Below are 25,171 nucleotides of genomic sequence, written 5' to 3'. Positions count from 1 at the left end.
TCTGGACATGGAATACAAGTTACCTGATTGGTAGTGCAGGGTAAGAAAGAGGATTCAATTTTAGGGCTGGGGCAGTTGTTGTCCAAGTAGAGAGAGAAAGAGAAATTCAATGTGCAAAAGTAAGACGAGGGGAGCAGACCTGGATGAGTGCTAGAAACAGTTCTCAGAGGGACAAAAGTGAGGTTCGTAGGCCCCAGTGGGTTTGTAGGTACAGATTCCAGCTTCTTGAAAGGTGCAGCTGGCAGTCCTCTCATTTGGATCTGTGAACATCCTTCTACCTCTTCCAATAAATTCCTTTTGCAGTTTAAGTTAGTCTAAGTATGGTTCTACACTTTGCAACTAAGATCGCTGTTTCTAAGAATGAAAACACTAGTGGTGATGATGATGGTAATAGGTAACATTTGTTAAATGCTGGGCACTCTTTTACGAACTTTCCTTATATCAGCTATTTTAATCCTCACAACTCTTTTGACACAGTAACAACTGCTAACCCCATTTTACAGATGAGGAAACTGAGGTACAGAAGTCACATGGTGAATAGGTGGTAGAACTGGCTTTTCAGTCTGGATAGTTAGCCTCCATGGCCCTCACCAATTCACTATGCTCTCAAAAGCGCTGGGGGATGAACCTGAGGTTATTTCAAATGTGTGAAGTCCCTTCACACATACCCACAGTACTGAGCAAAACCCCCAATCTGAAGACACATGCTGTTTTATAGTCAGCTCACTCCAACTGAGGAAATGGCAGCAGCTTTATCAACTCATGAGCCAGTTTCTCATAACCGTCCTTTGTGTCATAGAAGCAGAGGCTCTGATGTCTCTCAGTAGTTCAGAGTTGGGCTTGGACTCTAGGTTGTTGTAAGCCTGAGTTTAAATCCTTGCTTTGCATCAGGAGAGTTCATTAACTCTTCTGAGCCTGTTTCTCTACCTATAACACAGAAATAAGAATACCTCTCTCAAGGGATTGTGGAAATCGAATGAGGATGGACTACAACACTACCGGCATAATCTGAAGCTCAACAGTGGTCAAGGCTCATGTACATGCACAATAAACCACAAGTATCAGTATTCTGCATCCCCTTCTGCAGGAAATGCCTGTTGTTTCTCCATTACCCCTTCTTCTGGAAAAAACTTCCTACTTTTCCTTGGGAGTGACATTTCCCGCATTGAGGGACTACCTATTCCCAGCTAAGGAATGGCAACACAACCAGTCAGCCCAACCAGACACTTTCTTCTTAGAATGTAAATCTTTTAGGGGCACTTGGCTGGCTTGGTCGGTCGGGAGAGCGTGTGACTTGATCTCTGGGTCGTGAGTTTGAGCCCCACAGTAGCTGCTGAGATTACTTAAAAGAAATGAAAAAAAAGAAAAAAGAAAAAAAAAAAAACCAACAACAATGTAAATCTTTAGCTAGTCATCTAAAACTAAAGGGGAAAACACAAATAAGGAAACAAGCAACAATAACAACAGTTGTTCATGTGTCCCCACTGAAGAAAACAGACAAGACTGGCCGTCAGCTACTGCTGCCTCAACCAGAACTTCCCTGGTTCCTTATCTTTTTCAAGAACTGATTCTTTGGCTTTCTTATTGATTGTTGGACTCTCTCCATGCACTTAAACTCCCATAAACCTAAACTCTCCAAAAACTCATAGTTTCTAGTCAAGTTATGTTCAGCAGAGTTGGTTTCTATTGCTTGCAACCAGAAAGCTTTATCTGATGTATTTCTCAAGAAAAGACCAGGACTCTGTAAGACATAACAAACTCTCTCTCTCTCTCTCTCTTTTTTTTTTTTGACATAACAAACTCTTAATCTCTGTTCTTTACTCCCCTGGGCAAAGAGCATCTGTCACTAGGTGACAAATTATCCCTAACCCAAGTGGCTTTACTTTTTTTTATTTTTTTAAAGATTTATTCATTTATTCAGTCAGAGAGAGCTAGAGAGAGGCAGAGACACAGGCATAGGGAGGAGCAGGCTCCATGCAGGAAGCCCGATGCGGGACTCGATCCTGGGTCTCCAGGATCACACCCCAGGCTGCAGGCAGTGCTAAACCGCTGCGCCACCAGGACTGCCCCCAAGTAGCTTTAGAACACAACCATTATTTCAATTTGTGTGTGTCTGAAATTCAGGAGCAGTCTCGCTGAATGGTTCTGGCTCAGGATCTTTTTCATAAAGGACAGAGTGGTCTGAACACCTGATAGACTCAAAGATCCGCTTCCAAGATGGCTTGCTCACATGGGTGTGGCCAGGAGGCTCCAGGTTCCTGACCCATGAACCTCTCCAGAGGGCTGCTTGAGTGTCTTCAGGATGTGGAAGCTGGCTTCCCGCAGAGTAAGTCATCCAAGAGAACAAAACGGAAACCATGAGGTATCACAAGTCAGCCCTACTCAGTGTGACTATAAGGGCATAGGAATGACTGGGGCATTTGTGAGGCTGGCTGCCACATGGGGAAAGCCTAGAAACCTCAGTAGGGTCTTTTTCAAAACTTTTATTTATTTTTCCAGTATGGTCTTTATAGCCAGTCACTGTTTTCCTTCCACTGTGGACATTCCTATTCACCCCAATAAGAACATCTTTTTCAGGGGCATCTGTCTGGCTCAGTCAGAAGAGCATTTGACTCTTGATCTTGGGGTTGTGAATTCGAACACCATTTTGGGTGCAGAGATTACTTTTTTTTTTTTTTCCAGAGATTACTTAAATAAATAAATAAACCATCTTATTTCAGAAACCTGCAGACAATGACTTACAAGAAGGGGCAGAGAGAGGAGATGGATATGAAGAAAGAGGTGTAAAACAGGCAGGGCGAAGGGATCAGTCCAAAGACCAGGCCTGGAGAACTGGAAAAGAGAAAGAGAAGACCTTTAGAGAAGCAGACACAGGATGCCCCAAGTGCAAGGACAAAGAGCAGTATAAAACGCAGTGCTCACCCTTGGCAGATGGTCACTTCTCCTTTACAAGCCCCAGAGGGTCTTCTGTCTGGTTCAGCTCTGCTTGCACCAGCCATCCTTCACTGTTCCACATACAATGGGGCCCGAGAACCGAGACCCACGTGTCCAGGAAACTGCCAAGCTGTTAGGGGCTGACCTGCTTCCTTAACACTCCATGCTGAAGCCTTAACCCCAGGACCTCAGAAGGCGACTATATGTGGAGACAGGACCCCTAAATGGGTGATTAAGTTACAACTGGGCCTTTAGGGCGGGCCTTCCTCCAATCTGACCCATGATCTTAAAAGAGGAAATGTGAACACCCAGGCAGAGGCCAAGGAAAGACCATGCGAAGACAGAGAGAGAAGGTGGCCACGGGCAAGGCAAGGACAGAGGCCTCTGGGAAGCCACATCTGCCGACACCTTGATCTTGGACTTTCAGACTCCAGAATTGTGAGAAAACAGTTTTCTGTTGTTGAAGCCTCCTGTCTGGCAGCCTGAGCTCAATGTGACACACAAGGCCTCTAGACAGTTCTATGAACCAGTCCCTAACCTGTGCTGCTAGAACCAGACACGAGGTGAGAAGCCATAAATGCACTGTGTGCACCCAGAGAATGCACTCGGGGTTCCTTCCATGAGCTTCCTGGGGCCCCTCTGCTTCCCTCTGAAGGCAGTCTCTAGGCATGTCCAGGTTCCCAGGGCCATTTCCACCATCCTGCACGTCTTCTCTCTAGCTGGAAAGCACCTTCTGTATTCGTTCTCGCACTTCCTTCACTCCCAAGGACACCATCATCTCGGCCACGGGGGGTCCTTGCTAAGAACGAAAAGGGAAAACATTGCCTTACTGCCTTAAGCTGCCTACAGAGGGGACACCCAGCCTCAGTCAGGCCAACCCCAGTGCTGCCGCCTGCACCCCGATGGGCACAGTTATTAGCCTTCTACTGTCTTCACTTTCTGCGGCTGGGGATGGCTCCCCAGAGCCTGTGCTCCCCCACTGATTGGTCTACCACCCCCAGTCAACTGCCAGCTCCATGTAGGTAGGGAGTGTGTTTCATTCACTGCTATACTTGGCACAGTGCTTGCACACAGTAGGTACTCTGTTAAGTACTATCTGCTCAGGGACTGAATGAAGGGAGCAATCGTGTTTCATTTGGCTTTGTACCCCCCAAACCAGAGCTTAGTGCCGGCCAGTGAATGTCAGCTGAATGGATGAACGAGGGGCTCCAGGGAGCAGTCCAGCCCACCTGCCCACTTACCAACTGTCCGCTGAGGGCCACTCGGAGGAACTGCATCACAGTACTGTGTCTGGTCCCTTCCAGGCCTTCTGATACCTTCTTCAGTTCACGATTCAGCATGTCCTGAGTTAGGCTTATACTGGGTGCTTCTAAGATCCTAGAAGAGAGGGGCGCCTGGCTGACTCAGTTGGAAGAACATGTGACTCTTGATCTCAGGGTCGTGAGCTCAAAACCCATGTGGGGTGCAGAGATTACTAAAACAAACAAATAGGAACACCTGGGTGGCTCCATCGGTTACACGTCTGACTCTTGATCTCAGCTCAGGTCTTGATCTTGGGGTTGTGAGTTCAAGCCCTGTGTTGGGCTCCATGCAGGGCATGGAGCCTACTCAAAAAATAACAATAGAAATGAACAAACAAACAAACAAACAAACTTAAACAAAGCCTAGAAAAGAGCCAGCCTACGGAGGCCTGCATGGGCCTGCGGCAAGCAGGTAAGAGGGAGAATGTCAGATTAATGGTCAGCTGTGATTGTCAAGCCTGCCTAGGGGATAAGAGGGGAAGGAAGATCTACCACCCCCATCCCCATCTAAGTCGAGGAAGAAAAACAACCAAAGGACCACATACCCAGACAATTTAAGCACAATATAGGAAAACTCCATAATAGGAAGATTGACTCATTTCTACCTTGGTGTTATGTGCTTGCTATGCCTCAGTTTTCTCATCTGGAAAGTGGGGATAATAACAGTATCTGCACCTCACAGGGCTCTGGTGGGGCTAAGTTAAAACTTGTCAGACACTAAGAATATTGCCTGAACAGACAAGAAGTACTCCAGAGTAGAAGATCTTGTATTTCATTAGAAAATTAATTATTAGCTAACATTTATTATATCCAAGGGCTCAGACGCATTGCAAAAACAAACTAAGGAATGTAGACATAGGATGGAAGGAAGCCCTCGGGGAAATTACCTGAAATGCAGTGGAGGTGGTGGTGGGGGGCGGGCATTAGCACAGAATGGCAGGAAGAAAAGATATTGGGAGACCCCAGGTCCCAAAACAGCATTGCCACCAACTTGCTACAAACAGTCTCTTTCTCTCTCTCTCTCTTTCCTTTTTTCTTTTTAACTTTTAGGGCAGCAACCATGCTCTTGTACTCTCCCTGGCCTCCATTCTGGAACATAAGACTTAGGCCTATCAGGTCTGTCTCATCCATGCTGGTGTTTATGGACTCCCCTGTGAAGTCACAGATGCCGCCTTCCCAGGTGAGAAAAACAGTGGCCAGGAACAGCATCTTGTATAGCTGCATGAAGAGGCAGGTGAACCCGGAGGCCTCGTAATCGGAGAGGCTGCTACACCTGGAGGTGATGAAGTAGGGGAAGTAGCCCAGGGTGAAGCAGTTCCCAAAGCAGAAGAGAGTCATGGTGCCTGCTGCCTGGGGCCACGCAGGTCTGCGTTGCCAGCCTGGCTTCCTCCCCTCTTGCTACAACCATTCTCTGCCCACAAGTGGAAGCACTTAAGACCTAAAGTCCAATAGGCCAGCAGCTGCTCTCTGCTTTCCTGGCAGGCCAGCTGAGATCCACTCTCACAAGTGTGTTTGAGTTTCAAGAGGTTCTCCAATCAGAGCTGGACTTGCCAAAAAAATAAAATAACAACTCTGAGTCGTAGCAAAGGACAGGAGCAGGGTGGGGTGGGTCTATTTTACGTCACCTTCCCAGATCTCTTTGGCAACTATGGGAACCCCAAACCGGAAATGCTGTAGAGGGGCTGGGGCCAGAGAGCTTCACTGGTGCGGATAATCCACCATGACAACTGTGACACTGCCTGGGCACACTGGGGTCCAGACAGCCCCCTGCCTCTGCTGGGCTTCGGGGAACTGTGTTCAGAAGTAAGGTGAAAAGACTGCCTCTTACAACAGGTTCCCTCCCTAACTCGGGCGTCTGAGCAACTGAATTTCAATGGGAGGCAAGAGTTAATCATTCTCAATGCATCGTTGACTGGGCCAGGGAATCACTGTTATTTCTAAAAGTCCAGGAGGTAGAATACGGAAAATATAAAACGTAGTGTGGGGAAAAACAAGTACACTCGTCCATGTCACTTTGGGGAAGCAAGCTGCCAAGGAGCTGGTGTAAAAGTGACAGGCCTGAGGTGGCCAACAGTGCAGCTCAGGACACGCCAGAGCTGGTCCAGAGCTTGGCACAGGCACAGAAGGGACTTCGAGAAATCTGGCAGCTTCAGAACGCTTGGGTGTCAGTTTTCCTGCTTTGAGTGGGAGCCCCAGACTATCTCTGAAATTTAACCCCGTGGCAAGGATGCAGGGTTAAGGCAATGGTCCTGGTGAATTAGAACTAAGAGCTCCTAAAAAAAAAAAAGAACTAAGAGCTCCTATGGTGGAACGCCCTAAATTAAGAGAATAATAAAACAACAACAACAACAACAATAATAATAATAGTGGCTCTTGGGAATTTATCCTAGAGATATACCTACAGACCTGCTTAATGAAGTCTATACATGGCTATTCGTTGCAGCATGGTTTGTACCTGTAAAATCTGGAAGCAGTCCAAATGCCTATCAATAGGAAATGATTAAATAAACTATGGTAAAGTGGTTTAATAATGGGATAGGTGTAGATGTAGAAAAGGAGAATGCTCTCTAAGCACTAGGCAGATACCTGTGAGGTATCTTAAAATAAACCAACCAAAGACACAGAACAGTTACATTTTTGTGTAAAAAAGAAGGATCATCTAGATAGTATTAGGAATAGTAGTAATGCACAGAGGATTCTGGAACTGGGTGGATGGGGGACAAGGATAAAAATGGGCTTCCCAATTATCTACCTTTTTTATACTTTCTAGGTGTTAAACTCAGGTTTGAAAGGCTTGAATGTGTTCATAATCAAAATATTAAATTTAAAATTTAAAAACTTCTAAGATTGTGGAGTTATATGTACACACATCATTGAATACTCTGACCTTAAACAAAGGAAACAGCTAAGCCTGGTACATTTCTGTTGGGGCCTGGAGTAGGATGGAAAGCTTGCTTTTTGCTATGGACCTTCTTGTACCATTTGTGTTATTCTCTAGTTTTGGCCACATGCTTGTTTTGTATTATAACAATATTTTGAGGTTTCTAGGCTTCAGGCAATGTCTGAGCACTCTGCAAGGAGAGACATATGGCCTCTAGGCCCAGCCAGCCTGGGTTTGAATCTCTCCTCCTCCAACTTACTATTATTTTAGGCAGGTTATTTCACCTCTCTGTGTCTTGATTTTCTCATCTATAAAATGGGGATACTGTTTTAACCTGATATTTTATCAGGCTGCTGTGAATTTAAGTGTATACACATACATACACACACCCTTCACATGTACATATATACATACCTAATGTATATAATACATAAAATAGCTTACTGCAGTCATGTGTGTGAGCAAACACTTATTATCTACTTTAGTTTTCACAGTAAAGGTGGGCGGATGTAAGTAAAAAGGACACCGTGGGTGTTGTGGCCAGCATCCATCTGCCTTTCTCCTGATCCCTCAAATCTCCTTGGGGAAATCACCTGGCCCCCATTCTTAGCCATGTGCCCTGGTGGCGGCAAGGGTGTGTGTGTGTGTGTGTGTCTACTCAGAGCCAAGGAGATAGTGAGCTACACTACACTGATTAGCAGGTCACACTTTCCAGGCTTCAACAAATGGTTCAGGGACAGGAAAATGAGGCTAACATGGCTCTGTCAAAGATCATCTCAAGACACAGCTGAGGCTTTGTGGCATTGGAGTGGTCTTCCACGAGCGCAGGTATAACAGAGGCTGCTACTGGTCCCTTCTATCCTTTCTCCCTTTTGTATACAATGATAAAATCTTTAGCCAGCCTTGTGGCTGCCAAGTTAAAAAATCTACGTTTTCCAGGCTCCCTGGTAGCTTGGTGTGGCAACTAAGACAGGTGTTCTAGCCAGTGGGATACGGGTGGAAATGAATGTGTAACTATAAGTCAGGTCTGTGAGGGGAAGGAGTGTCCTGTCCTCTTCCCTTTTCCTCCTTCCTCTTCTGGCTGTTTTGTGGATGATCTGTGAGCCATCATGCACCATGTAGACAAGAGCAAAACCTAGGGACATGTCCCCTTGAGACATGGGGAAAGCTCTTCGGCCTGGACTGCCACTTCCACGTTGGGTAAGCACTGTCTCTATGTCTGGTAGAGTTTCACCCCCTCCACCCCATACAGAGTTCTCCACAGAATGAGTAGCTGGCATGGAGAAGCGTGCAGCAGAGAGTTAAAGAGACAGAGAAAAAAATTAGGTCTCAGTAGCATATTTCTGGGCCCTGCATCAGGCTGGGCTTAAGCCAGCTTTAGTTGCATTTCTGTTACTGTCACAGTGAGAACTAGCGTCATCTCTACCTTGGAAACGAGGAAATGGGAGCTCAGAAAGGTGCAGTAAGTTGGCCACAGTGACACCATCTGGGCAGGAGAACAACTGGGTAGGTGGTGGTACTGGGAGGGAACCCAGGTAGACTCAACACCAAAGCCCAAACGCAGTGCCCCCTTCCAGGGACGGTCTGGGCTCCTCTGGGTAAGCCCCCCTACCAAACAGAGACAGCCAGCATTCATCTTGCCAAGATCCTCTTGCTAGCCATGGGGCTATGTGGCAGGGCCACCTGCCAGCTCTGGAAAGAAGTCGTCGAGTGAAGAGCCTTGAGCTTGGTCTGTAGGAACTCACCCCAGCACACGCTTGGCAATCGCGTCCACCTTCTCTGAGATGGTACCCAGCTGCACTCGGCCCACAGCAGGGCGAGTCCACAAATAGGAGTGTGCTGGGGACACCAAATCCTGCAGGCGGCAAATGTGACCCTGGGAGAAGAAGCAGTCGCTGAACACACTGTGGACAGGAAGTAATGGGGGCGCCACCCACTCCCTCAGTCTCCCGGACACCACACCTGTCTCAGCAGGATGATCCTCTCCACGTAGGCTGGGTCCAGGACATCTCTGTCTTGTAGTTGGCTCCCAAATGTCTCCTCCACCAGGGCCTGCAGCTTCCCCACCAGCTGGCGCCTCTGGGTCTCGTTGCTCACCAGCCGACAGAGGTGCAGCCTGTAAGAGAAGCCAAGGAATCATGCTTACTACAATGGCATCCCCAGCCCACCCAAACCCTCTCCCTGCAGGGGACCAGGCAGGGTTTGAAGAATGACGCGTTACATGAGCTGTCCCTCCCACAGCCTAGACATGGAATATATGGGAAGGGAATGTGACCAAGGTCTGAATCAGCCTGAGAGCCCCAAGCAACCCAGAGAGAGAGCCTGTTTGCAGGGCTTCTAAAATAGTAGCATTTAACATTTTAAATTAGGAAGATCACATAAAAACAGAGATTTCTGGCTTCTCTCAGGAAATCAGGAGATCTGGCAGTAAAGGTCCCTCATTCCCCATGCTTCAGGGCTCGAGCAGGGTGGTGGCTGCCTGGTTATAGGGACAGGACGCTGCAGTCTGCCAGGCCCTCTCCTCCCCAGTTCCTCTTTCCTGCCTGCCACCCTCCCCTGTGCTACCAGCCTGGCCTGGGCAGACACATGGGCTTACAAGGCAGGATCCACAAGTCTCTGCCCCCTTGAATAGCTTAAAGCTGGAGCTCTGGCACAAAAAGGCAGAGATCAAGAATACGGATTTCTAGGATTTGAAGCCATGGGACGGTCCAGAGGGCAGAACTGTTTGAATCCAGGGCTCACGGTTAAAAAGTTCAGGTGTCCTTGTCAGTTCAAAGTTCTCCTCTCCAGAATTCTCCTAGCTTCCTTGTGGCCTCTCTTTGGAAGCAGCAAAACCTCTAGCCAGACTCGGTCACTCTTCAGACAGCCCCCCCCCCCCCCAGGCTGCCTTCACCCCCAGTAATGTGGGAGGGACGCGAGAAGGAGTAGTCCAGGGCCAAGGACCATTCTGCAGGCGCTTGGCCCTCGTCCCTGACATGGAAGAAAGGCAGGCAGCAGCACTGGGTGAGTATCTCCTGGGCTCTGGAACTGGACAGGCCTGTGGATCAGACCAGCCCCGTGAGATGTCTGCAGGAGGTTACACGGTCAGAGTTTCCGGATGCATGATGGGGGACGACAGAAGCCTCTGTCATAGGGCACTGTGCAGATTAAATGAGACCATATGTAAAGCCTAGAGCACAGGGCAGCTGCAGACGGGCAGGAAGTCAGAGGAGAGGCTCCTGCACATCAGTGGTGGAAAGATGAGACCCTGTGGAAAGCTCTCTGGAGTACACACTGTCCAAAATACATGATTTTTTTTTTTAATTTTTATTTATTTATGATAGTCACACAGAGAGAGAGAGAGAGAGAGAGAGGCAGAGACACAGGTAGAGGGAGAAGCAGGCTCCATGCACCGGGAGCCCGACGTGGGATTCGATCCGGGTCTCCAGGATCGCGCCCTGGGCCAAAGGCAGGCGCTAAACCACTGCGCCACCCAGGGATCCCAAGACATGATTTTCTTGAAAAGGAATTAATGCCACATGCTGAAATGGTTTCTAGGACTGTCTCAGCGGCGAGACGACAACAGAAAACAAGCCATCAAGAGACCCTAGTGGCCACGCTGGAGATAATACATGTCAGGTTCAGGGCCCCAAGAGGCAGGCAGTAGGTGCTGGATAGCTGGTAATTACTGTTACTACTCCCACCACAACTCTAGGGTTGCTGTGATGGCGACTCTTACTACCAGCACTGAAATCATCACAGCAGTGGCTTGATGTTAGAGATATCTCAACATGACACCTTTGGCTGCAGTAAACCTGTGGGCGTCAGTTCCAACACTGCATCTCCTCCCTGATTCACACTGAGCAAAGCCCACCTCTACCTTCCTCTGGCTGCCCTCATGCTTTGGGGAGGACTGGAGCGGGTCACCAAATATTTCCCCACCCTGCCCCCATGTCCCCAAAATAATGCTTTCCCTAGATCAGAAAGGGAGGGTACAAGTTACATTTGCTCTTGAATGCCCCATTCAAGAGATGCCTGCTGTTTACTATGTGAACCTGAGATAGTTGTGGACCTGCCCTCGGTCTCAGTTTCTGCACAGGCAAAATAGGGCAGGGTCATGCAACTGACCCCACAGATCGAATAGGAGAAATAAATGAGATAACATCCCTAAGACATCTGCAGTCAATGTAAATTCTCCGGGCTCAGGCAAGTAAAGCACTGAGGAGAGCCTGTACCCAAACTGATGCTCAAGAGATGGCATCAGTGAGTCCCTTATCCCTTAAGCACATATCTGTCTGCTGGTTTTACCACTGAGGCCCTAGAAGGGTATGTCAACAGTGATCTGAACTGTGACTGGGTTTAGAGGTCTGAGTGAAGAACTCCATGAAATATGTAACAGGTGCCATGAGATGGTGCTCATTCACTGTGTTGGTTAGGGGGGGTTGGGGTTGGGGTTGGGGTTGGGGGATGGTGATTCTGAAATAAAGATGCCCCTTTTCCAGGCCATGGTTAACAGAATCCACACAAGGGGTGGCCAGGAATAATGGCAATGACAAAAGCAGTACCCACCACTTACTGAACACTTTCTACATGCCAGGGGCGGTGTAGAGTCCTTTGGCCGAATGTTTATTTTTGTTATTATTATTATTATTATTTGTAAAAGGTTGGCCTTTTACAAAATTCTTAAGACAACTGCACAAGGTAGGTCCTGTAATTAGCCCCATGTTCAAGAAGAGGAAACAAAGGCTCCAGGGGGTTAGGTGACTTACTTGCTCTGTGTCAGGTCAAAAACATTAGACAACTGAGTCACATGGGTCAAATTCAGGCCTCTGCCCTAGGGGCCCATCATCAGCCAGAAAGCCCTTTCCAACCAGCAGCCACTCAGGTTCCGTACTCACCTGTTGAATTCTGGGAGCTTGTCCAGGTCCAAGAGCGCTGAGTGGCAGGTGATCCTGGTCAGGTCAAACTGTGTTATCAATTCTGGCAACGTCCTGCCCATCTGGTTCTCTGCAAGTAGGCATGCCCAGCTTCAGCCCCCTGCCTCTCCTTTCAATCACAAGGGAGGCTGGGTGAGCATGTTCTGAGCTCCCCATTCCATTTCGACCAAAGGGATTCAATTTCTAGCTCTTTTAGATCAAGGGCCCAAATGAGCTTTCACTTGCAGAAAGGATTCTGTCTCTCTGGAAAATCAAGTTTGAAAACAATCAGACTAAACCAACCCTCACTGCCCTCACTGACTTGAGCTGCAGGAACGGTATGCCCACGGCCTGGCTGTGCCTGGAGATTGATTCCACTGGATTCAAGTACGTTTTACAAGTCTCTTGGGTGATTCCAAAGCACAGGCAGCATTATGAACTGCTGTGGTGGGAGCCGCTCCTCCTGAGTAGCAACCCCCCCCCGCCCCCCCCCCACAGTCAGTGGGCATCGTGGTCAGGCCCAGGCCTAAAGAGAGTCTCTGCCACGGCCCTTCCAGGCTGTGGGACTTTAGCAAGTCACTCAAACTTCTCGGAGCCTCTCAATCCTCTTACAAAGAGCAGGGATAACTAATACCTCTCAAGAATATTTTAAGGAGTAAAGCAGATAAGAGTAGAATAAACAGTAAACAGACTATCACTCCCACATTTTCAGAAATCCCCTTCACAAAGAGGTCATTGTCATTTGCTGCTTCTTTAAACTTTGGGCTCTAAGTCTTGGGCCAAGGATAAGAAGGCTCGGCTGGGAAAAACACTAAGGTCATAGTAATAACTTAGTAATACTGTCGGAACCCACACTTGCCATAGCGGTAGTGATAGAATTGTCATAATTGTAAGATCTGTAACTTTCATGCTTACTGGTTATCAGATACTTTGCTGGGTGCTCCATACTCATGGGTTCAGTGAATCCTAACCCTATGAGGTAGATACTTCTCCCCATTTTACAGATGGGGCCAGTGAAGCTCAAAGACCATCAGCTCCTAAAGGGCAGGGGTTACATCTATCTTGTTCACTGCTGTAGCCCCAGCACTAAGCACAATGTCTGGCTCAATCAACACCTGTTAAAAAAAAAAAATAAAAAAAATAAAAAAAAAAAAAACACCTGTTGAAGACATGAATGAACTTGTCCAAGACTGTGTAGCTGGCAGGTGGCACAGCCAGGGCTGAATACCAGGTGGGCCTCACCAAAGTCCTAACTCCTCACTCCTATGATTTTGCTGTGACCTCCCAACTGTGTGTGTGTCGGGCGGGGGTGGCAGTACCTGCAAACCCGGAGCCACAGTTGGTGATGATATCAAGCAAGGCATCCGGCAGGAAGTCAGCAGCAGCAAATTGCTCCAGGAAAATGTCCCCTTGCCTCTTGGACAGCTTGCTGCCATCCTTGTTGAGGAGCAGAGGCAGGTGGGCAAAGCGAGGTGGCTGCCAGCCCAGGGCCTGGTAGAGAAGCAGGTGCTTGGAGGTGGAGACCAGCCACTCAGAGCCCCGCAGCACATGGCTGATGCCCATGTGATGGTCGTCCACCACACAGGCCAGGTGGTACGTGGGGAAGCCATCGCTCTTCAGGATGACCGGGTCCCCCTCCACACTGGCTACTTCATGCCGATTCCAGCCGTACACCAGGTCCTGGAAGGCTGGGGCTTCCCCCTCTAGGCGGAAGCGGATAGCAGGTTTGGGGTCTTTGGCTAGCTTCTGGGCCACCTGCTTCTGTGTCAGGTTCCTGCACCGATTGTCATACCTGTTGGGGAGCAGAGCAGCATAGTGGCTAAGAGTACCAAAGACAGACATGAGTTCCGTCTTTGTCTCTGTTGGTTAAATGACCGTGGCAAGTCATTTACTTCTCTAGTTCTTTTTCTAGTCTCTCTTTTAAAAAAAAATAAATAAATAAATAAAAAATTATTTATTCATGAGACACAAAGAGAAAGGCAGAGACATAGAGAGAGAAGCAGGCTCCCTGCAGGGAGCCTGTTGTGGGACTTGATCCCAGGACCCCTGAGCCAAAGGCAGACACAACTGAGCCACCTGAGCCACCCACGTGCCCCTCTTTTTCTAGTCTTGAACAGGAATAAAAAGAGGGATATATTAGAAAACCAAATGAGAAAACAGTATGGCAGACACTTACACCTGCCTACCTTCCAGCCTGTCCCTCTTCTTTGTTAATAAGGAGATGGCAAAATGCCTAGTCCCAGGGGTTGAATCACAGCTGGTGTAGCCAATCATGCAATCTCTTTCCTGATGCTGGCAAATGGTCCAGGTAGGAACACTCTACTCACTGACACTCAAAGAAAAGTATGCTTAGGGGCAGCGGAGGGTTAGGGTTCTGGGAAAGATTTTCTCTCCATTTGAGAACAGAAGAGCCACAGGAGGAAAAACTCTTTTTTTATTCCCTGCCTTCTCCTTCTGTACTATTCAGATGTTGTCTTATGAGGACAGAACACTTAGCCACCACAGCCACTTGGAACTGATACACAGGCACAGCAAGGAGAAGCCAAAACAGAGCCCGAATGTCTTGAAGCTACTGGTTTTATTCTTGAGTGTCTCACCTCCAGATTTCTGCAAAGTAAGTGGTTAATGTCTGTGTAGGTTATGCCCTGGCTACTCCAAGTAAGGTCTGTGGACCCCCAGCAGCAGTCCCATCTGGAATCCTGTCAGAAAGGTAGCATCTTGGGCCCCAGCCCAGACAAATCTGAATCTATGTGTTAACTAGATCCCCAGGTGAGCCGTCTGTGCGTTAAAGTACAAGCGCCTGTAGCTTGTCCCTTTTTTTTAAAAAAATTATTTTTTAAGTAAACTCTACCCCCAACATGGGCTTGAACTCATGACCCCGAGATCAAGAATCACATGCTCCAGGGTCGCCTGGGTGGCTCAGCGGTTGAGTGTCCGCCTTTGGCTCAGGGTGTGATCCTGGCATCCTGGGATCAAGTCCTGCCTCGGGCTCCATGCATGGAGCCTGGTTCTCCCTCTGCCCGTGTCTCTGTCTCTCTCTGTGTGTCTCTCATGAATAAATAAATACAATCTTTTTTTTTTAATTTTTATTTATTTATGATAGTCACACAGAGGGAGAGAGAGAGAGAGGCAGAGACACAGGCAGAGGGAAAAGCAGGCTCCATGCACCGGGAGCCAGATGTGGGATGTGATCCCGGGTCTCCAGGATCGCGCCCTGGCCAAAGGCAGGCACTAAACCGCTGCGCCACCCAGGGATCCCAAATACAATCTTTAAAAACAAAAATCCCATGCTCCACTGACTGAGCCAGCCTGGTGCCCCTGGTTTGTACCATTTTTTTTTTTAAGATTTTATTTATTTATTTGAGAGAGAAAGAGAGTTTGAGCAGAAGCAGAGGGAGGAGCAGAAGAGGGAGAAGCAAACTCCTCACTAAGCAGGAAGGCTGAGATCACAACCTGAGCTGAAGGCAGACACGAGGCCACCCAGGCACCCCAGGTTTGTGCCTTTTAAATAGGGTATTCCATTACTTGCTCCCCAAAGCATCCTGATATACAAATGTAAAGCTTGAAAATGTACCTCTTGACAGAAAGCTAAGTGTTCAGTTGGTAAATGACTTTGTGGATTCCATGACAGAATCTGACCATGATTTTAAAAGACCTCATACAAACATCCAGTCCTTGTCCAAACAGTTCATTTAAATTGGAACCTAGAGGGGTACTTGGCTGGCTCAGTCAGTAGAGCTTGACTCTTGATCTCAGACTTTAAGCCCCACATTGGGTGTGGCGCCTACCTTAAAAAAAAAGGGGGGGGAAGGGAGTGGCACCTCACTGGCTCAGTCAGAAGAGCATATGACTCTTGAACTTGAGGCTATGAGTTCAAGTCCCATGCTGGGTGTGCAGATTATTTAAATAAACTTTAAAAAAAAGTTTTAAGAATTCTTTATAAACAGGAGCACCTAAGCGGCTCAGTTGGTTACACATCTGACTCTCAATTTCGGCTCAGGTCACGATCTCAAGGTCATGAGATTGAGCCCCACATCATGGTGAGCACGGAGCCTGCTTGGGATTCTCTCTCTCCCTCTGTCCCCCACCCCCTGGAGTGCATGTGTATACCCTCTCACTCAAAAGAAAAATAAACAAAATGGAGCTCAGATGTTCTGATGCCACTGCTGAGAGGAAGCAAGGTGGTCAAGGGCCACAGGACAGTGTTTATCAAAGCTCCAAACTGGTCCTGAAATTCCACATCTAGGAAGGTCTCCAATAAACAACCTGTACACACGCACAACAATATATGTCAACATGATCCATCCCAGCTCCTTTGTTATAACTACAGACTGGAAATAGCACAAAGATTAGTAAGGGGACACCTGGGTGGCTCAGTTGGTTAAGCGTCTGCCTTTGGCTCAGGTCACAATCCCAGAGTCCTGGGATTGAGCCCTAGGTCCAGATCCCTGCTTGGCGGGGACCCTGCTTCTCCCTCTCCCTCTGCTGCTCCCCTGGCTTGTGCTCTCTCTGTCAAATAAATAAAATCTTAAAAAAAAAAAAAAAAAGAGGGGATCCCTGGGTGGCTCAGCTGTTTGGCGCCCGCCTTCAGCCCAGGGCGTGATCCTGAAGACCGGGGATCAAGTCCCACATCAGGCTCCCTGCATGGAGCCTGCTTCTCCCTCTGCCTATGTCTCTCTCTCTCTCTCTCTCTCTCTCTCCCTCTCTGTGTCTATCATGAATAAAAAAAAAAAAAAAAAAAGATTTGTTTGTAAGAAACTGGATTAAGGGATGGTACATCTGTGAAGTGGAATACTGTGCAAGTGTAAGAAAAATCCATGGGTCAATATAGACTGATATCCTCAAGACGGTAAGTGGAAATGGGTAAGTTGTACAAGCCGTAAATTGTGTGCTGCTGTTGGGATGGGGGAGAAGAGAAACAATGCACACTAAGGATTGTGTTGAGTACCTAGGGGAGACCTAATAAAAGCCTCACCGCATTTGTCTATGATGAGGGAAACTGAGTGGCCAGAGTCAGAGTTAGGAGAGATCTTTGCATATATATCTCGTTGGACCTGAAACTCTTTTACTTACTCAGAATAACCAACAATTGAAATTATGTGTTACTATTGCTCAAGAGCCAATGTGATGGTCAGCTCTGACATGGCCCCAGTGATTCCCGCCCTCCCATGTTTCTACCCTTGTGTCATCCCCTCCTCAGAGTGTGGGCTGGACCTAGTGGCTTTCTTCTTACAAAGGGAATGCAGAAGTGATGAGATGTCACGTTCTTGATTTGGTTACAGAAAGACTCTGGCTTCTGTCTTGCTTGGTCTCTTTCCTTATGGCTCACTGGCAGCAAAGCCTGCTGCTATGCCATGAGCTGCCCTATGCACAGGCTCATGTGGCAAGGAGCAGGCATCTCCAGGCAACAGCCAGCGCAGCCTGAGGTCTGCAAGTAGCTTCATGAGAGAAACAGGAAGCAGATCCTCCATAAGCCAAGCCTTGAGAAAACCACAAAGCTGGACAAAACCTTGAATGGAGCTTTGCAAGAGGCCCAGCTAGGCTGTGCCCAGACTCCTGACCCATAGGAAGCCACACGATGGCCAAAGTCTCGGGGTTATCTGTTAATGCAGCAACAGCAGAGGAACATATGCAACTTTGGGGAGCAGGTTCTCACCGTGGTGTCTGGCGGTTCCTCAGCGCCTCCTTCTTTAAGAGCTCTAGCCGCTGTGGTGAGCAGAAGCAGGGGTAAGCAGCGCCGGACTCCAGCAGTGCTTTTGTGGCCTGGGCGTATAGCTCAAGTCGCTGGGATTGCTGGTAGGGGCCCGCAGGACCTCCCCGGCGGGGACTCTCGTCAGGTGGGATGCCTAGGACATAGCAAGAGACGATCATCACCAAACACTAATAACGAATGTGCTTGCAGCACCAGTTCCCAGGCACTGTTCTACGTACTTTGTGTGTTCAGTAAGGCCTGTAATCCTCATGACAATCCTCGAGGTCATTACTACTGCGATTTCCCTTTCACAGGTGAGCAGTTAAAAAACAAGAGAGGCTAAGCACTCAAGGTCATGTGGCCTGATGGATAAGGAGTCATGGAGGTGTGCTGCCTTCACAGTCTACGCTCTCAACTGCACACCTCCTCTCTACCCGTCCTTCCCCCAGGTGGGAGAGCAGCCCAGGCCTGGCACAGCTGGCTCAGATCAAAGCATAGTTCCTGGTATAGTCCGTCAGGCCTTGATGGGACCCCCGGTTCTGTGCCTGAGCAGCTGTGACAAGGGATCCTGAAGATGTGTGAGTGCCACAGTGCCAAGCACCTGTCAGACTGCTTTTCTGTTCTGTTACATCGCCAAGCCTCAGAAACACCCTACCAGCTAGATGCCATCACGACGCCCATTTGGTAAGGACACTAGGCACAGATGGGTTGTTACTTCACTTGACCAATGACAAAGGGTACAACTACGCTGAAACCCAGGCTAGCAGATCCCAGTCCACGCTTTTAACTACTTGTACTGCCTCAGCATCCTTCCCTGCAAGATGGAGCTGATGGCCTACTGCACACAATAGCAGCAAGAATAGGATGCATCAGCACTCACAAACTGCTTAGCCCGAGGATCACATGGAGAACCGCGGCACTATGTGGTGTTCAATGAAATGTGATCTCTTCTGAGCCACAGCCCAAACCAAAGTCTAGTTTCCTCAGGTCACAAAGGACAGATTTAACCTATAAACACATCCCATAGAGACAGAAGGGGCACAGAAGAGCCAGATGGTGGGGTTTCTGCCCTCAAATAGTTTTCCGATGAGTTAGGAAGGTAAGGATGTGATTAATCCTGCATACTTGACATTAACAGACTCTGCAGGCAAACGGGCCTGGGTTCAAACACATTGGCCTGCTCTGGAGCCTTGAGCAAGTCACCTTTCAGAGCTTCCAATTCCTCACTGAGATTCTAACACCTGGGCAGTACTTTGAGGTCAGCATGAGATGGCATAGGTGAAGTGCTTGGTGTATTGCCCGCTAAGTGCTAAGCACTCAGCCAGTTTGGACTGTGATCATTATCATTCAGCTAACCTCTCCCGCTGGGTCTGTTTCTTCATTTGTCAGAAAAGACAGTGATTCAGGAGCCCCTTCCTGACATAACTTTAACATGTTCAGCATTTGGAATGGCCCAGGATTTTAAGAGTGGCTTTAAGGTAACTGAAAACATATGTTCATGTAACAGCTAGTACATAAATGTTCATAGCAGTTCCATTCATTGGAGTAAAAAAACTGGGACGTCGGGGTGGCTCAGTCAGTTAAGCGTTCAACTCTTGATTTTGGCTCAGGTCAAGATCTCGGGTCCTGATATTGAGCCTCACGTCAGGGTCCAGGCTCAGCAAGGAGTCTGCTTGAGATTCTTTGTCTACCCCCACCTCAAATAAATAAATCTTAAAAAAAAAAAAAAAAGAGGAAATAATCCAAATGCCCATCCATTGACGAATGGATGAACAGAAGGTGGTATTTCCATATAATGATTATTTGATCACAAAAAGGAATGAAGTATCGACACATGCTACAACATAGAACTCCTAAGCTAAGTAAAAGCCAGTCGTGTTAAAGGTCACATTATTATCTGAATCCATTTATATGAAATGTCTGGAATAGGCAAACAGACAATAGATTAGCAACTGCCAGGGACTAAAAGGAAGCAGGAATAGGAATGACTGCTGATAAATATGGAGTTTTGTTTTGGGAGGATGGAAACGTTCTGAAATTAGATGATGGTGATACTTGGCATTACACAGTGAATATACTAGAAACCACTGATCTGTACACTTTTTTTTTTTTTAAGATTGTATTTATTTAATCATGAGAGATACACAGAGAGGGGCAGAGACACAGGTAGAGGGAGAAGCAGACTCCTCGCAGGGAGCCCAACGTGGGACTTGATCCCGAGACCAGGATCACACCCTGAGCCAAAGGCAGATGCTCAACCGCTGAGCCACCCAGGCATCCCTGATCTGTACACTTTTTAAAAAAAGATTTTATTTATTTATTTGAGAGAGACAGTGAGGGAAATCACAAGCAGAGTGAAAGGGCAGAAGGAGAAGCAGACTCTCCACTGAGCAGGGAGCCCAATGTGGGACTCCATCCCAGGACCCCAAGATCATGACCTGAGCTGAAGGCAGACACTTAACCAACTGAGCCACCCAGGTACCTGATTTGTACACTTTGAAATGGTGAATTTCATATGAAGTGAATTAAAGGAAGGAAGGAAGGAAGGCAGGCAGGCAGGCAGGCAGGCTCCTAAGGCAGGAAGCTACAGAGGTCAGCCACCCCTCTGCCTTGCCACAATGCTGAGTAAAGAGTCTGCTATGGGGCCACAGGATGCACTCACATGATCATACTGCACAAGGGGCTCCAAGGGTGGGACTTGTTCATCAGTGTACCTCTCGTGCCTAGTACAGCACCTGAACATAGCAGGTGCTTCGTGAAATCCGAGTTCTCATCCTGGTCTGCCTGGCACTACATGGTTCCACTCTGGCCAACTTCTGTCTTCACACCTAGTCCCCCTGCTTTGCTCACTGTGCTTGGGCCACACTGGCCTCTTTGCTGCTCCTCTAATACATCACACGCTTTCCTGCAACAGAGCCTTCACATCTGCTCTTCCCTCTGCTTTAGTCTTTGCCCAGGTAACCACAGAGCTGCCCCACACTGTGCAATCTCTGCTTTCATGTCGCCTCCTCCAAAAAGACCATCCTGACTAAGAGAACATCTCTCCCTGCCAGTTCCCTAACCTGTCACCCTGGTCTCCATAGCACTCATCAACACATAATGTCACGGTGAGAATGAATTAGTCTGTTTATCTATCTTTCCCTACTCACTGGACACAGGGTCTCCGTTCAATGCTGGAACTTGACCTTCTTATAGTAAGTGATCTTTGTGAACGAATTCCTTTATTCAACTAATCTTGACTTAAGCATCTGCTATAATGTTCTACAACAGAAGGTACAGACATGATCTGTTTTTCCCCTTTGGTAACCCAAAATCTTGTTAATAATTTACCTGAGATTAAGATACACATCTTATAAAAGTCTTGGTATTTTTGGTATTTTTCCCTGGGGAGCCTAACTGGTTCTACCTGTCCTGACAAGTAAGTGACTGTTGACCCAAGGAACACACACACACTCCTCATCTTCCCGTAGTTTAGCAGGCCTCTGGATTAAACTTCCCACAAGAAGATTGACTTTAGACGCTGTACATGTTTCGTTTGGCTCACACAATGTGGTTTACTAAAAAAAAAAAAAAAAAAAAAGAAAAGAAATTCGGGCTCAACTTTAACAATGGGAAATATTCATTAAAAAGAGAGTAATAAAGACTTGCATTTCTGAGTCCTCTGGGAAGTGAGAAGATTGAACAAGCTGGGCTAGCATTCCCACATAGGAATAAGGGCTGGCCGGAGCTATCTCCCACTATCGGCCTACCTGCTCCAGAGCAGATGCTTGGCCTGTTTTCCTGTCTGCTCCCAGCTGGATCTGAGGTTCTGCGGTAAGAAAATAAACCTCAAAACGGCCTCGGAGCTGTTCCTCAGGGAGCTTCAGCATGTTTTGGGGTGGCATGTGCCCCCTGAGACAGCACAAATGTACACATATCTACAGGAAATCCTCATTCTTCATCTAGGGCCCCATGAGAAGGCCTATAGAATCCCAGCTCTGCCTTCCCCCTTGGAGAAGGTTCCTTTCCCCTGCCTGTCTCACCTGCCCACTCCAGCATGGCCTCGATATTCTCCGCTGCCCCAGGCACAAGGCGGGTCTGATCTGTGTCCTCCAGTCTGAGGATGAAGCTCCCCTGGTGCTTCTTGGCAAAGATATAGTTGTACAAGGCAGTGCGGAGGCCACCCAGGTGCAAGAAGCCTGGTAAAAGAGAACGGTTCAGACAAGACAAGGAGGATAAACTAACGTACCTCACCCAAAAAGGTAAGCAAGCCCTGCTTGTAACAGGACGTCCCAGTGAGTGTCAAAGTTCAAGAAACAGCTACCCTGTCTCATCTTTCCAGCTAAGACCTAGACAGACAGCCAGAGGATGGGGGTGGTTGACTCCTATAGCCCCTCATCCTGGAAGAAGACCACCCAAGTTTTAGAGTATGTGATTTTGTGAAAAGATTTCAGCTCTACCCACCATTCTACTTTGAAATTTGTTTCAAGGCCAAGTTCTACCAAAATGAGGACAAGCAGAGAATTATCCACTAAAGCTGTATCACACATGCATTTAACGTATGCAAATTCAATGATGTGCTTGGGTAAAAACAAACAAAAAAACCCATACGATTATGCTTTGCAAATACTCTTTGTTTTTCACCTTAAATTTTGGCTTTCAACATGAACCAGTATTTGACTCTACTGTATTTCTTTGCACCTGAGTTCAAACTCCTAAGATTACCATCATTCCTGACTGAAAGCTTAAAATTAAGCATTTTCCAGGTGCCTGGGTGGCTCAGTGGCTGAGCTTTTGCTTTCAGCTCAGGTTGTGATCCCAGGGTCGTGGGATCAAGTCCCATATTGGGTTCCCCACAGGGAGCCTGCTTCTCTCTCTGCCTATGTCTCTGTGTCTCTAATGAAAAAATAAAAACTTAAAAAAAGATTATTAATAAGCATTTTCTCATTTCCCCTTATCCTATCTTCTTTGGTCCAAGCCATGGCCCTACCTCCACAATGAGCTTCTCTGCATCCACAAGTATAGAAGGCTGTGCAGGACACCAAAGGCTCTTCTGCGGACTCCAGTTCAACACTGATTACGTAACTTTCGGCTAGTTATTGCATGGTCACCACAAAAACCAGTGGTCTCCAAGATGGAAGACGGAGGGGCCAGTAATTAAAAGCACAACCTCTCTCTTTTTAAAGATTTTATTTATTTATTCATGAGACACACACACACACACAGAGAGGCAGAGACACAGGCAGAGGGAGAAGCAGGCTTCATGCAGGGGGCCCGACGTGGGACTCGATCCCAGGTCTCCAGGATCAGGCCCTGGGCTGAAGGCAGCGCTAAACCGCTGAACCACCCGGGCTGCCTGAAAGCACAACCTCTTAAACCAAATAAACCTGCATTTAAATTCTGCATTCATTTAGTTGCTAGTTGCTGTCCCTTGGGGACCCGACTTCCCTTGTATGAGCTTCAATCTCATCTATTAGTAAAAACAAAAAAAATAGAAACCTCCCTCATACAGTGGTTGTGAGATCTAAATGTTGATAAGTACAGCTTTCAATTGGTTTTAGCAATTAGTGATTTGTATTGCTTGATAGTTCTTTTTACCTGTCTGTAATCAACAGCCTTCATAGGCTTTTCCTACAAATCAGCAAGGAAAATGAGAACTACAATCATAAAAAAAGAATATTGGTTACTAAGTACCAGACCTTGCTAAGAGCCTCAGCTGCATCAGCTCAAACCCGTGAGGCGGGTACCATCATTAGCTCCATTTGACAGAGGGTGACACTCAAACTCAGAGAGGTTATAGAATTTGCCCACATCACACAGCTAATAAGTGGCAAAGCTGGCAACGTGGACTCAGCCAATCTCACGCCCTGGCAGCCAACCACTGGGTGCTCTGCAAAGGACAGTGCAAACCAGTGCTGGTCTGTGAATTAGTGCCAGCTCACAACCAACTACGGAAATTGAGAATAAATGTTTAGAGACAGCAATCTGACAGAGGAAATCTGGTGAATCTAATAGAAATACGCTCACATCTTACACACTTTTTGTATTTTCCCTTTTCAGTAACTCATTGATGTCAGGTTCTATAAAAATATTGATACATGATCAACTGGAAATTAAAAGCTAGTCCTGTCTCAATGGCTTGAGAAGCCCACTCTGCACTCTGCCGCCTGCCAGGAAAGATCCTGTCACTCTGAACAGCTGGGATCTTGCCACAGAGGAAGCCTTAAGTGTGGACCCTAAAGTTCAGAATCAGAGGCATGCTTGCTGTCGACGGGGCAGAAGGTGGACTCCTTGAGAACAAAAACCGGAGGAACTAGCGGAGAGGCCCATGGCGCCCCTGCCTCACTCTCTGGCTTGCTGAACGCCAACACCACTAACCACAGGGCCTTTATACCTGCATGCAATTTCCTCTGCCCATAACGTTCCTCCTATGGGCTTCACGTCTTTGGATTCTCAGCTCAAGTGATACGTGCTCAACAAGGCCTTCCTGAGCTTCCTGCCTAAGCCCCAGCTCCCTCCCCTGCTTCGTTTCTCACATGGCACTGTCTAAAAGCATGGGGATTTTATTTTTAAGACTTTATTTATTTGTTCATGAGAGACACACACACACACAGAGAGAGAGAGAGAGAGAGAAGAGGCAGAGACACAGGCAGACGGAGAAGCAGGCTCAGGCTCCACGCAGGGAGCCCGACGCGGGACTCGACCCCGGTCTCCAGGATTACGCCCTGGGCCGAAGGCAGGTGCTAAACCGCTGGGCCACCCGGGGATCCCGAGGATGGGGATTTTTACACGTGCTCGTCGTGGCCACCACAGTGTAGGCGTTTTGAGGACAGGGGCCGCCATCCTTCCCCGATGACCCCCACATCCCATCGCCTGGAAGGGCACCTAGCACACACAGTCTGTGCCTGACGCGCACTCATCGGATACAGAAATAAAAGGACGGAACACAAAGAACTTCCTGCCAATAAGAATAATTTCCGCTCGTGGACCTGCTTCTGCCTCTGGAAAATGGGGTCGCCCTGCCCGCCCAGTGCGATGCCACCGGAAGGGATTCGTTCGGGAACCTTGGGGGGAGGGGGTGGCGGGCACGGGACGGTGGACCTCGACCTGCAGCGTCACGTCCGCCAAGGTTACCTGTGGGGCTGGGGGCGAACCGCACTCGCACCGCAGCCCCGGCATCGGCGCCCACGCTGGCCGCGCGTCGTCCCGCGGGGCGGCCCAAGGGCGCGAGGGGCCTCACGGGCCACAGCAGCCTCTTCAGGAGCAACGCCATGTGGGATGGGAACGCACACGTGGGCTTCTCAGTGCATCACTTCCGGCCACCTCTCCCGGCCAATCCGCATCTGCCACAGAGGGCGCAGCCCCGCCCCTTAAAGGTACAGGCCGTCTAGCCTGCAAACCCACGCAACCCCCCCGGCCCCCCAGCGCAGCTGCGGCCCCACTCGGCCTCTAGGGGGCAGGATCCATCAAGCGGGCTGTTTCTCGGACC

General features: G+C 48.2%; 1 protein-coding gene across 3 annotated transcripts; it reads right to left on the bottom strand.

Annotated features, from left to right (window-relative positions):
* Nucleotides 1-2,468: 2,468 nt before the first annotated feature.
* Nucleotides 2,469-25,012, bottom strand: EARS2 (glutamyl-tRNA synthetase 2, mitochondrial). Of its 3 annotated transcripts, XR_005986644.1 has the most exons (10): nt 24,817-25,010; nt 21,726-21,881; nt 17,668-17,857; nt 13,331-13,803; nt 11,994-12,102; nt 9,079-9,232; nt 8,862-8,992; nt 4,176-4,311; nt 2,923-3,733; nt 2,469-2,832 (listed from the first exon to the last, which is right to left on the bottom strand). XR_005986644.1 is itself a non-coding variant. In XM_041747386.1 (9 exons), the coding sequence occupies exons 1-9, from the start codon at nt 24,953-24,955 to the stop codon at nt 3,650-3,652; spliced, it is 1,572 nt and encodes a 523-aa protein (XP_041603320.1). In that variant the 5' UTR covers nt 24,956-25,010; the 3' UTR covers nt 2,469-3,649. The 3 variants fall into 3 exon arrangements, 1 of the variants encoding a protein (XP_041603320.1); XR_005986645.1 differs by lacking the exon at nt 21,726-21,881 and having other exon boundaries at nt 24,817-25,012; XM_041747386.1 differs by having other exon boundaries at nt 2,469-3,733.
* Nucleotides 25,013-25,171: the final 159 nt, after the last annotated feature.

This window comes from Vulpes lagopus, chromosome 3, assembly GCF_018345385.1.
Source record: "Vulpes lagopus strain Blue_001 chromosome 3, ASM1834538v1, whole genome shotgun sequence".
NCBI classification, from domain to species: Eukaryota; Metazoa; Chordata; class Mammalia; order Carnivora; family Canidae; genus Vulpes; species Vulpes lagopus.
This window is presented reverse-complemented; position numbering and strand designations above follow the sequence as displayed.